The sequence below is a fragment of the Pteropus vampyrus genome, unplaced genomic scaffold, assembly GCF_000151845.1.
Source record: "Pteropus vampyrus isolate Shadow unplaced genomic scaffold, Pvam_2.0 Scaffold773, whole genome shotgun sequence".
NCBI classification, from domain to species: Eukaryota; Metazoa; Chordata; class Mammalia; order Chiroptera; family Pteropodidae; genus Pteropus; species Pteropus vampyrus.
Window position 1 is genome coordinate 234,822 of NW_011889554.1, and position 14,347 is coordinate 249,168.

General features: G+C 37.5%; 1 protein-coding gene across 1 annotated transcript; it reads right to left on the minus strand.

The window, feature by feature from the left end:
• Positions 1–12,456: 12,456 nt before the first annotated feature.
• LOC105309564 (apolipoprotein R-like) lies at positions 12,457–13,600 on the minus strand. Its single transcript, XM_011385752.1, has 2 exons — positions 13,425–13,600; positions 12,457–12,859 (listed from the first exon to the last, which is right to left on the minus strand). The coding sequence occupies exons 1-2, from the start codon at positions 13,590–13,592 to the stop codon at positions 12,725–12,727; spliced, it is 303 nt and encodes a 100-aa protein (XP_011384054.2). The 5' UTR covers positions 13,593–13,600; the 3' UTR covers positions 12,457–12,724.
• Positions 13,601–14,347: the final 747 nt, after the last annotated feature.

Consider the following 14,347-nt stretch of genomic DNA (forward strand, 5'->3'; position numbering starts at 1 on the left):
ATCAGAATTTCTTACACAAGTGGAATCATATAATACATGCTATTCTACAACATGCTTTTTTGATTTTACACATTTTAGATCTCTTTTTGCATCAGTACATATAAATATGCTGCATTCTTTTTAAGGACTGCATTTAATTTTAATGCCTTTTTAAAATTCATTGCTCTATCTTTAGTATCTACAACAGTGCCTAGCACATAGTAGGCACTCTATGAATATTTGATGAGTGAATGAATAAATTCTACTGTTTATAACCACATCATATTTTAAATCAGTCCCCTATTGATAAGTATTTGGGTTATCTTCAGTTTATTGCTATTACAGATAACCTTGGCCTGAACTGCTCTAGGCAAAGTCATGCTTACCCCGTTGACTCCTCTGATCCTTACATTCTCCTGACTTCCTCTGTCTGTGCTCCTATATCCATGTTTTTTCAAAAACTAGGCTCTGCTTCCTGTGTGATTGGCTGAGAAATTGCTGTTGATTGTCAATCACAATAAATTCAAAAGGAATGAGCACATATGATTGTATAGGATTTGCTGGAAATTTCTATAGTTTCACTATGGTAGCCATTAGTGCAGTTCACCAATGATTCCGATTCTTCTTCTAGGCACATAGCAGGATTGTTCTCTGTTCCTTTTAAATTTCTCTTAAAGTGACTTGCTTCTGCAAGTAAAATGTGAAGTTCTGAAGAACCAGAGTGTGATTGTCAAGTTTCTTCCCCCCGCAGCAGAGACTCCTTCTGCATGGGTCCCAAAGCAGAGCCCACCCCATGCCTACCAATCCCAAATGGGCATATAGTATTCGCAAGAAATAAAGCTTTAAAGACCCTGAGATTTAGGAATCGTTTTCTATGGAAGCGAACTTAGCTCCTCCCAACTATTAGACACAGGGAAGGACCACATGGAGTGCTGTGTAGCTTCTGAAGCATCCTGTGGGCTCTCTGGTTGTTTCATTTCCTCCTCCAGGGCTGGGCTGGGCACTCTGGGTCTCTTACAGAGGCGTATGTTCCAGATACACAAACTTGGTAAGTGTAGTCCATATCCTCTCTGACTTTTCTGATAAAAATTTTCTCTATCCATTGTTACTCTCCTCCAAAAGATTAGTTGTTACCTCAGCAAATGTATTATGCAATTCTCTCTCAAAGAAATTGGAAGAAGAAAATATATAATAGTTATTTTGAGATATATTCTTATCTCCATTATCACCTTTGCCCTGGACCACTGTTCTCTCAGAGTATTGCATATAACATCTTTGAAATCTCTCTTCTGCTTTCTTGCTTGGCCTAATTTGTTAGGACCATGAAAAAAAATTGCACAGTCACTCGTGTCACTCCTATCATACCCAGAGAGAAGATACTTGCTATCAGAGTGTCTGTAGCAGCATTAGGAGAATAAGCCTTCCATCACACAGGTCCTGAGCCAGGGTTTACCCTCATGTATCTAGAAAGAATGCACTGGGTGAGTGAGCATCCTACTGCAGCCTCTTCCTCCAAGGTCTTTCATTTTTGCTTGAGCAGTCTACCACAAAGGCCACGCCGACTACCACAGTAATAACAAAAAGTGAATTATTTCATGTGCCAAAGCCTAGATTAATTCTTTGTAAGCTGAATCTGCTCTACATACAGTGAGCCCAGCAAGATGCCTGGGAGTTGATAACTTGGCGTAACTGCCAAGCTAATAACTGTAACCCTTCTGTACCTTAGCTGAACAAACTGCAAGCAAGTTATAAGGATATTTTGACTGCCTTTTGCTACAAAATGATCCTAAAATTTAGTCACCTAAACAACTACCTATAAACAAGGATTCTTCTGGGAAGTCTTTCTGGTATGGCTCAGGCTCAGTTGATCTCAGTTAGACTATGTCATGTATCTGTGGTCAGTGGGTGAGTTGGCTGAGTACTGGCTAGTCCAGTGGCCTCACTCACATGTCTGGCAATTGGCTGGCTATCAACTGGGGCAAAGAAGAGATGTCACCCAGCAAGTTAGCCTGGACTTATTCACATGACGGTGGACACAGGGTTCCAAGAGCAAGATCTAATGTAAGTCCTAATGCCCAAAATGATTTGTAGTTTTGCCATTTTGTCCCACTGGCCAAAGCAAATCACAGGACATCTCAATCTCAAGGGATTAAGGAAGGCTCTACTTCTAATGTGAGGGATGATTAAGAATGTGGATACAAGGACAAGAAGCATTTGTGGTCATTTCTTGCCATCTGCCGTAAGAGAGTAGTCTCCAATGCAGGTTTCAGTCTTCTTTTGAATAGCCTTTCTCTGAATATACTAAGTGAATCCACTTAGTATACTCATACCAATCTCCCTAGGACCCTTCAGAGGCCTGAGTTACTCCTGCGTCATTTCTTGCTCTCCAATCTGCACTGGTGTCTGTAGCACCAAACAGCTATTCGGTATGGCTTGGGGTAGAAGTCTGTCACTTAGAGTAATTATTTCAAATAAGGAATTCAAGATTTAAAATTTTGGTAACTTACCACTACTATGTGCATTTTTAAGAGCTGGAGGAATTAGAACATTGAATTATTTTAATCCCTATTACTTCTTAACTTTAAGTACTGGCATTTCTGTAATATTTTACGTCTTACCCATAGATAAATATCCTCCTGTCTTGTACCTAGCATTGCATTCTCTGCACGTTTCTCCTTATGGCTTCCTAATTCTAAGGTCAAATACACCTGCAAAATTATGAAAACAAATACATTTTATTTTAATATTTGTTAACATTTGCATTATAGAAGATCTAGAATTGCATTATATGATATGGTAGTCATTAGCCATATGTGGTTATTGAACATTTGAAATGTGTATAGTTTAAATTTAGATGTGCTATAAATAAAAAATAAAGAATACATACCAGATTTTAAAGACATAAAGAAAAAAATGTTAACTATCACATTAATAACTTTTATATTGATTATGTGTTGAAATGAGAATGTTTGCAAATGTGAGTTAAATAAAATGTATGTCTAAAATAAATTACACTTGTTTTTACTTTTATTAATGTAACTACTAGAAAATTACATAATGGGATTTACATTTTTGGCTCTCAGAATTTAAGCTAGCAATTTATGGAAAAATAAGGGTGAAGTGGTTATATAAATATTAGACCAACCATGTTAGTACATTTAAGAACAAAGAAGATTTTTAAGGATAAAGAAGTTAATTATATAATGTTTATTACATATTACATAAAGGGCCAATTCATCAACAAAACATACAAAGTATGACCCTAATAATAGAACTTCAAAATACATGAAGCAGCAATGAAAAGCTGAAAGGAAAAATGGATAAATTCTTAACTATAGTTGGAGATTTTCATGCCCATCTCTTGATAGTTAATAGATCAAGTAGAAAGAAAATCATCAGGGATAGAGAATACAGGGAAAATGCCAGCAACCAATTTGACCTAATTGACATTTATAGGAAATGCCACTCCACGGCAGCAAAATACACAATCTTTTCTAGTTCAAATGAAACAGCAAGATTCCAAACTCTGAGCTATAAAACATGTATCAATAAATTTTTGAAAGAATTCAAATCATACACAGTATGTTGTTTGTTCACATTGGTATTAAATTAGATATCTGTAGCAGAAGAATATTTGGGAAATCCCCCAAATATATGGAAATTAAATAACACACTTCTAAATAACCTATGTCTCAAGGAAGATATCAAAACAGAAATTAGAAAGTATTTTGTGCTGAATGAAATTGTATCACATTAAAATTTATGGTATGCCACTATAGCAGTCCTCAGAGAGAAATTTATAGTACTAAATGCTTACATCAGAAAAGAAGAAAGATCTAAGTCAATGACCTCAGTTTCCACCTTAAGAAACTAGAAACAGAAGACCCAATTAAACCCAAAGTGAGCAGAAGTAAAGATCAAAGCAGAAATCAATGAAACAGCAAAGAGAAAAACTGCAGAGTAAATCAATGAAACCCAAAGCTGGTTCTTTTAGAAGATCAACAAAATTGACAAACTTCTAACCAGTGGTCAGGAAGAAAAAAAGCAAGAGAAGATAGGAATTATCAATACTAGGAGTGATCATCACTATAGATTCTACAACTATTAAAACGATAATAAGAAAGCCCCAGTTGTAAAAATTAGTAAGGTTATTAATACTGTATTTTGTGTGAGTGTGGAGAGAAAAGAACTCTCCTGCACAATGATGTAAATTGATACTGAAACTCCTTTCTTGAGCATATATCCAAGAGAAAGCCTCAAGCAATTTTATAAAGAAACATGTACAAGGATATTCATCACAGAGTCATATGTGGTAAATGAGAGTTGGAGGCAACCTAGGGGAATAAATAGTAAAATATGAAGGATTCATGTTATGGAATATTATACAGCCCTCACGAGCAAGGTACATGATGAACATACACACATCCTAAACTTGCATGTATATTTAAGGACATCTACCATACATTAAAGTAAGTTCCTGGAAGGTAGAGAGAGGGACATGTGGGATGGCAATCAAAAGAAAAGGAAGAAAAGGACAAAGGGTGTTTACAATGACCAAAGATAAGTCTGTCATGAACTAAGGAACACACACCTGATGTCCACAAAGAAACAGAAACATTTGCATGAACACTGCTATTTATCAAAACGCATTGCCCTTCACAACCACTGAGATAATAAAATGGAAAAGAAATATAACTAACTTTAGGAAGTGGACTTGTTCAGGACAGTCCTATTATATGACATAGACCAGCAGTCCCCAACCTTTTTGGCACCAGAAACAGGTGCTCCTATGAGAATCTAATGCCTAATGATCTGAAGTGGAGCTGAAGCAGTGATGCTAGCGCTGGGGAGCGGCTGCAAATACAGATGAAGTGTCACTGGCTCACCTGCTGCTCACCTCCTGCTATGCAGCCTAGTTCCTAGCAGGCCACAGACCGGTACCAGTCCTCAGACCAGGGGTTGGGGACCCTTGACACAGACAATGCAAATGAAAATTAAGACAAACTGGTATTTAATAGGTAATTATTTCATCTAGCCTGCTAAATCCAGAAAAGTCGAAACTTAAGCTGAGTGATGGTAGATAATTCCACATTCCGGGGTTATATATAAGCAACTTTTACCAAAGTTAGTTATTGCAATAAATGATGATGCCTAAGGTGTGTGAATAAACAGAATTTCTCCCTAGAACTGGACGAAAAACACATCTTTTCTCCATCTTCTTAGAGAAAGAGGTGTAGTATATTCAAATAATTTTTCTCCTTGGCTCGCTCTCGCTTCAGTGTTTTGATTTCCAGAGACAGTTCTTGTAACTCCAGGACTGCTCCTGAGTCCCAGGACTTGGGAGACACTTCCAGAACTACCTCACTACCTTCAGGAACTTCCTGAAAAATGAAAAATGAAAAAATGAAAGATTCTTCCAGAACTACCTCACTACCTTCAGGAACTTCCTGAAAAATGAAAAATTTCTCAAATTTTTCCCATTCTTATAAAAAGTTATGCTCTTTTAGGAAGTCTTGTAGTAGGAGGAAGATTGAAAGATGAAGAATGGCCGCAGGAGTGATTGATGGGCAGGAAACGCCAGAAAAATACTTTGAATCTTAGCAAAGTATTTCCCTGAAAGCTGAATCCATATTTGTCCTTAGGTAATAATCAGTATCAGCTCAAGCAGAGAGGGACTGTACGTAGCAAGGGAATCCCAAAAAATATCTGAAAGAACAACCGACATGTCAGTTTGGCTAAGTAACCAGAAACAGAGCAAAAACACACCATACGTTGGGGAAAATACTGAGGGCTAGGGTCAATAACACTCCTGTTCTCAGACTTGGGCCTCTGTTATAAAATTGATGCAATGAACTTTGCTGCTACTGCAGACTCATCACAATGCTTCAAGGTGGAAAGAGCCAATAAACACTTTATAAATTAACCCAAACAACTGAGATAGTTGGATATATTATTAATCTTCTTGATTTATGAACCATCCTATTTTCCTGTAATTTTTTAAGATGTCATGTGACATAACATTGATTGAAAGGCTATTATTCACCCTCTTGCACCTGGGCATATCCAGCCTCCAAGATTTGTTCTCTGAGCAAGAGATGCTCTGGGAGCCAACCATCCTATAGTCAGGGTCACAATGAATGGTGACAGTTTCAGAGATGACATATTGATACTTCTCCACAGACAGTTTTCCATTTGGTATTTCTGGTTTTAGGCATAGGGCATAATCAAAAACATTTTCTTAGCATCTTGCGTATCTCAGAGAAAACACATTTTAACACTGATAATAGCATCATAAAAGAGATAAGAAATATTGATACATTCTACCTTTTCTTCCTAAATACTGATCTACTACGACTACCACCACCATGGCCACCTATACCAACACTACCACTGTCTAGTATTTACTGAGCACTTGCTGTATGTCAGCCTATGTGCCAAGCACATTACATGCATTATTTCATGTAAGCCTTCAGCAACTCTGAGATGGAGGCACTGTAGTCCTCTCCACTATAAAGATGAGGAAACTGAGGGATAGAGAAACTAAATGCTTTGCCCTGAATCACACAGTGACTTTCAAGTGGCAGAGTCAGAGTGTGAGCCCAGGGTGTTTAATTCCAGATTCTGGACCCTTTACTGTTACATTACAAGCCTTCTCTTCTTCCCTCAGTTTTCCCATGTGTAAAATGAAAACAGTGACAGCAACTTTATTTCTGAAATCGAGGTATTTAGAAAAACTTTTTCCTGGCTTTTCTCAGTGAAAATTCACTCTCAGAGAGCTTTCATCATGCCTTGTATTTCCACATCTCTATCTTTATCTGTACAATCCTTTCTCCCTCCTCCAAGATTTAATCAATCGTGCCTATGTAATAAAGTCTCCAGAAAAAAAACAAAAGGCTGAGGTTCAGAGACCTTCCAGAATGATAAATATCACTTTTTCCTCCTCTGCATTCATCTAATTCAGTGCTCACCTTCCCTGTTCTTTTTGCTGTTCTTGGACCCAATTTCAAAGTGTGCTTTTAGGGGGTGTCCCCACACCTCCAACAAGCAATTCTACAGATACCTACTGGTGTCCTACAATTTAGTTCTACCCAGAGATATCCGCCCCCACCCCCACTTCAAATGCCTTTCTCAAGCCCTGGTTATTGTTACCACTTGTGCCTCTGACCAACCAGCTATAGATTAGAGGTTCCAACTATTCTTTCCTTGGATTTCAGATGAGAGTCACAAGACCAGGTTATTACCTGGACTTCTGACCAACTGGCTATAAATCAGAGGCTCCCATGACCCCCTTCTGCAGTTCAATTAACTTGCTAGAGCTGCTCACAGAACTTAGACATTTTACTTTCTAAATCACTGGTTTATTAAAAAAGAGTGTAACTCAAGAAAAGCCGAATGGAAGAGATGCGTAGGGTAAGATATGTGGGAAGGGGTTTGGGGCTTCCATGCCCTCTTCAGATGCATCACTCTCACTGCATCTCAATGTGTTCACCAACCTGGAAGTTCTCCGAACCCTCGTCCTTTTCATATTTTTATGGAGACTTTATTACATTGGCCCAATTGATTAAAGCATTAGCCATAAAAAATTGACTCAACCTCCAGCCCCTCTCCCCTCCCCAGAAGTCAGGGAGGTGTGCTGAAAGTTTCAACCCTCTAATCATATGGTTGGCTTCCCTGGAAACTAGACCACATCCTTTGGTGGGGTCCAAAAATCACCTCATTCACATAAAAAAAAGACACCTTTGTTGTTCTGTCACTTAGGAAATTCTCAGAGTTTGCGGGGAGCCATGAGCCAAAAACTGTGGACAAAGAATTAATATGTATTATAATATGTACACATATATATGAGAAATATATATTTTTCTTATAAATCATAATATCACACCTGTTAATCTCCCTGACTGCCCAAAGCACAAAACAATCTGGTTTCTCTGAACTGTATAGAACTTGTTAGTAAAAATAAGAGTATCTGTCTACATACAAAGCACTGTGTTCACTTCCCTTACAATATTTCATTTAATTCTCAGAACAACCTTATTATTTGTTATAATGATCTTAATTTACAGATGAAAAAACAGACTAACAGAATAAATAAATTATAAATAAAAGCTAAATAAATAAATCACACAAGGTTAATCAATGAAAGGACTACTATAAAGGTCCGTTGGCTTCAAAATCTGTGCTGTTAATGACATTCAATTCTCTGTCTCACAGATTTGGCAATTGTATTATGATATGTGCGTGTGGATCTATGTCTATGGATAGATAAATAGATGGGCTGATCTTTATTCTAACTTTTGCACCTTGAGATCAGGGAGCACATTTCATACGTCTCCAATGCCACAAGCACTTAGCATGTATCTCTGAAAAGAATAGTTCCAAAATACATATTTGTGTGAAAGTGATATTATTACCTATACAGAAATTCTAGGGCTCAAATATGGCCTTTCCTGAGCATCACACTAATGTCAAAATAGAGCAGAATATATGTACTATAGGAAGAGAGAGAAAGAATGCCATGAGTTCTATGTCAGGAAAATGCCTCTGGGACAGGAATTGAAATTGAATAGGTAGCTACATTAGTGGAAAGCATTTTACATTTGGGAAGAATTATATTAGCAAGGGTGGGAGGGGGAGAATGCATGAAATGTTTGTGTTTAGTTAGTTGACTAATTTGACTAGAGAATCATATTGGGGAGAAATGAAAGATAAGAATATAAAATAAGTTGGGATCAGAGTACAGCAGATTCCATAAACAATAGAGGAATTTTTAAGAGAATAAAAAAGGAGTTTATCCAAAAAATAATTGAAAAACTCACAGGACTTGTTGACTAATAGTGTATGGCCTTTCTTCATTGACTTATTCAGTATAAAGGAAAAATTTCTTCATTGACTTATTCAATATAAAGGAAAAATTTCAAAGACAACATGGAGGGTTATTTGAATAAATACACCACACACACACACACACACACACACACACACACACACACACGAGAAGAAAGAGAATGTGACAACTTATTAAATATGCTCAAAAATCACCAGATCTAGTTCCCAACCAAACATATCCTCCTTAGAAAAAATTGCCCCAACGTCACCATGGTATTAAGGCATTTAAGTAAGTCCATAAAAGTACAGTTGGACTTAAATTGCTTTAGAGCCATAGAAATCAATCAGCACACCTTCCCTCAATAATGAAAATCTTGTCTGTTAATGTCTTAAGAACCGGTATGAAAATTTCTGGATAAATATTTTAAAATTTAGATTAAAAAATTAACTCAAATAAAAAATTATGTGAGAACAAGGGAGATCTATGAATTAAGAGATTTAAGAGCTGTGTTAATCAATTGCAATGTGTAGGCCTTATCTGAATTTTAATTTGAACAAATAAACCACTACAAAAACATTATAGACAATCAGGAAAATGTAGACGCTAGATATTAGATATTATAGGACTACTATTTAATTTTAGATATGATGATAATTTTGGTTATGATTTTTGGAAAAGAATGCCTATCTTTAGAGATCCATGCTGAAATATTTTGAAATAAAGTAATATATCTATGATTTCCTTCTGAATAACTTAGAGTAGGTAGAGTGGATGTGGATATGTAAAAAAAGATTGGCCATGAGTTAATAATTGTTGAAGAGTGGTGATGAGTAAATGTTTTGTATGTATTTGAAATTATCCAAAACAAAAAATCATATCACTAAATTAAAAATTACTTCTAATGCATATTCCTTTATATAAAACAATTAAAGTTTCTAGTCACCATATTTCTAAACGGTCCTACAGGTACTGTCAAATGTTTCAAATATTGATTAATTTATAAAATTACTTACCAAAATGCAAAAAATAAAACTTTACAATTATAAAATATCTTATGGCTTACAGAAAACTTTTATACACATAGTTATATTATAAATATATATTTAGATTCCACATATAAGAGAGATCTTACAGTACAGTCTGACTTATTTCACTTAGCATAATGCCCCTGAGGTCCATCCATGTGGTGGTCCAACCATTCACTGTGGATTTAATTTACTTTCCCTAAAGACTGATAAAGTCAAACATCTTTTCAAGTGGATATAGTCCAGTTGAATACCCTTTTTTGTGAAGGCTCTTCAGGTCTTTTGCCCATTCTTTAGGTGGGTTTATTACACTTTTCTCATTAGATTATAAGAGTTTTTTTCATATATTTTGGACGTAAGTCCTTAGCTGGACACAGGCATCATAAATACCACTTCCCAGCCTGCAGCTTGCTCTTTCACCTTTTTAGTGGTGTCTATATAAGAGTGCTGAGGCTGCCATAACCAAATATCACGGACTGGGTGGCTTAAATAACAGAGGTTTATTTTCTCACAGTTCTGGAGACTGGAAGTCGGAGACCAAAGTGTTAGCAGGCTTGGTTTCTGATGAGAGCTGGGAGGGAAAAATCTGTTCTAGGTCCTCTTTAGCTTGCAGATGGCTACCTTTTTGCTGTGTCTTCACATGGTCATCCTCTGCATGCATGTGTGTATGATATCTCTCTGTGTGAGTCTGAATTTCCTCTTCTTATAATACCAGTCACATTAGATTAGGACCCACCATAAAGACCTCATTTTAACTTTGTCACCTTTCTAAAGACCTCATCTCCAAATACAGTTACATTCTGAGGTGTTAAAGTACTTCAGACTTGATATAGTGTGAGCATCCTCTTCAAAAATGATTAAGCTAATCGGAAAAACTCAAAACAAAGAAGGACTGAGGCAGAAGTAAAAAAAAATGTTTTTACTTTTTATAATGCTTTTGTAAGGTTTGAATTCTTGTTTTCACTCACATGTGTTACTTCCATAATTATGATGTGTGTAATTAATGTAGAATTAACAAAAGAATTGTGTCATAATTCACATCACTGTGAAAAAGTCTCCACACTGCCCCCTATAAAGACTGAAGGGAAGGAAATATGGAAAGACTCATCTTTCAGAGAGTCACCTGAATCTTCCCTACAGCTTAGTGCTCAAACTTGGATGGTAGGCCCTTTTATTATTTGAGTACATTTATGAATCTTTGGATATAAAAGTTCTGAGACTAGGGAATGCAAGAATAGATGATATTTGTTGAGAAGAGGCTTGAGGCAAGAAAGTAGCAGACCAGAAAAGCCAAGAGGCTGGAAAGGTCATGACAAGAAAGTCAGCAAAACATATTCCTGATGACAATGAAAAGCAATGTCTTTTAAAGTCACAGTTATGTAACAATCAATGTGAAAGTCCAGTTTTGCATAGACAACCACATACCCCTCAGTTACCTCTAAAGTTCCAATAAAAGTCAGCTATACAACTTTCTTGTGTGATCGCTATTTTGAAGAAATCAAGAAAGGTGATGTTCTCTATTATTGATCAAGATACAATAGAGAATCAGAAGCCAGCCACAGTAGGTAAACATGAGTGAGAATGAGATTTCAGAGGAGGCAAAAAATTGGAAGAAGTGGTGACTGTCAGAAATATAAGGCTCTCAAGAATAACCAGAGATATAAGAAGGATATGTGGAGTAAGTTCGGACTAGCCCCTCACATCACCTTTACCATTATTGAGTACTCTGCAGGCTTCCATGTGCTTTGGTTTCTTATGGTCATACCTTCTCTCTTGGAAGAACTCCCCTGAGGGCGCTGGACAGCTTTGCCACACATAGAGACAGTCAGATGTCCTAGGGACTTGTCTGCCCTCACAGTGGCCCATTGCCAATAACTGACTGGTACATTTGAATAAAAGTTCAATTCCTTTGCCTGGAATTGGGAAAAAATTTAAACAAATTTGTATTCCAGAGGTACCTCTCAGACAAGGCTAACCAACTCTCTGTAAGACTTTGCCCGATCTCTCTGCTAGGATCTTCCCCTTCCCATGTCCTGCTCACTCTACTCCCTTTTTCCTTCCTCTTTGGAGCACTTTCATGATAAATCGCTTGCATATGAATCCTGTTCTCAGGGTCTGCTTCTGGAGCATTTGATGTAAGAGAGACACTAAAGCCATTTTAATTGAAATAGTAAAGAAAAATAGAGATCAGATAGGAATGGAAGACTTGGGCAAACCTGAGAGAAACATGTGGGGTACACAGAGATCAGGCTTCCAAAGACCTTCAAGCTGCTTGTTACTGGATGGAAGGACAGGAAAGTAGACCTTAAATATAAAGAAGAAGTGAGAAGTTGTTCCAGAAATGCTGGTCATCATACGGAAACAAAAGAAAAGACTTGGAAGAAGATTCGATATTTGGCCTGGGCATTGAAGGATGAGGAGAAAGTGAAGATGCAGGATAAAGACTTCCCAGACAAGGCGCAAGCACGTATTTTCGAGAGCCACGTTTACCCAGCAATACAGCAAAATAGAAAGAACATTAATCAGAGAAACATTAGGAAGTGATCCCTACAGGGCACTAACTTTTCATTACACAAGAATCAAAGTAGAAACAAAAACACTGGATTTTTGACTGGTCATTCTTTATTTTTGCCATTCCACCAATTCTAGCAAAGCAGAAGCTCAAGCTGAGATGAGATACAAATCAGCAATCATCCACATTCTCAGCGGCACCAGGAACATCAACAGATTTTCCTAAAACAGGTGCTTTTTTCCCCAGTAAAAATACTACTTAAAGAGTAGTAGAGATGTTAATGACAGAACCGTACATGCCCAGTTATCAATTTTGCGGTGGGGCGTGTGAGGGAGGGGAAATAGATGCACTGATTTCTAACTGGTGTTCCTCTGGAAGGTCTTACTCTTCCTTGAGTCGTTTGATCTCTTGAGACAGCTTATACACCTCCAGGGCCATTTTCGCCTCCTCTGGGGTTGGGAGACACTGCATGAGTTTAATGCCTGCTAGCACTTGCTCACAGCCATTAGGGATTTCCTAAAAGATAGAAAAGGAGGGATTTTGAGAGGCTTCTCTCCAAACTGTGAAAGTAGAAGATGCCTTCAGGATGCCTCACTGTTGGCAGCAAAATTAGAGTATCAGGACCCACCTCAGGACTGATGGAAGGAACACAAAAACTACTTTGTGTCTCAGCAACGTGTTCACCCTAGGGGCCAGAACAATGAAGCAGGGAAGGAACAGTGCTGCAGAAGACACCCGAGGGGCCTCTTCAGAGACAACTGGAGGAACGGTTCTGAGGTCTATGCAAAAGCAGAGCACTTACGGTGGAAAATACAGGGCTGAGGGCCAGGTCACCCAGATCTATGGATCCTCCTATCTAGAGGCTTGGTCTTTCTTGTGATAAAGTGAGAGAATTAGAACTTGCCTTAATGAGCTCACCAGGTACTTTTAGTGTGAACTCGCTGATTTCAAAAGTAACTTAAACAAGTCAGAAGTGAGTCCTGCTTAAAGTCAGATCTCATCAGTGTCGGTTGGGACATACTCTGGAGCAGGCCACCGTTTTCAGAGTCTGATAGAACACGGCGAATTCTGTGCCACTTACCCACTCACACTTGGGCACCTTTGGGTGCCAGGTTCCGTCCTCTGAGCAGGTGATAATTGGGGTACCGACTATACCATAGCCAGAGTCACACTGGATGGCGACGTTTTCAGGCTCGACATACTGATCCTTATCCACAGACAGATTTCCGTTTTCTACCTCTGGTTTCATACACAAAGCTGTTATGGAAACACAATTTTGGTCATTCTGTGATTCTCAGAATAGGATCTTACAATAGCAGAAGATACTGTCTGTTAAGAAACACTAATATGCATGCCGAGAGATATTCTTTACCCTTATTCATTGTATTATTATAACAAAATTAATAATAATAATATTATACATACAACTATCAACATAAAACACCATTATTACCTCCATTTTGCTAAAGAGAAGAATTAGGTAGAGATAGTTTATGTGCTTGTCTAAGGTTGCATAGTTTTTACATGACATAAGTATGATGTAAACCCTAGGTAGTGTGTTGTCCTAAAATCTGAGTTTTCAAAACTACCGTATCTCAACACCCCACTCCTTTCATGAGTCTAAGTATATAATTTTTAATCTCATACCATTAATATCTTCCTGTATTAAATGGAGACAATGATGAGACATTATATGCTTGCATTGCTGTTAGTGCTGTTATTAAAAAAAAGAAAGGAAAAGAAAACAGCATGCATAATCTTGATGGTCAACCAAAATCCCTTATATTAAATTCATCAGCTGGAGGCGGTGGCATGAGGCTTCAGTGAGAACATCAGATACTCAAGGATGTTTGCAGTTTATCTGTAAGAGTCCTCATTCAAACTAAAACAGGCACTCACTCAAATTCTTCCAAATCTTCATAGATACTCTCAAATTAAAAATTGCTACCTCTAAGTGCAGAAACAGAAGCATACATTCGTACGTGAGTGCTTGAGTTATGACAA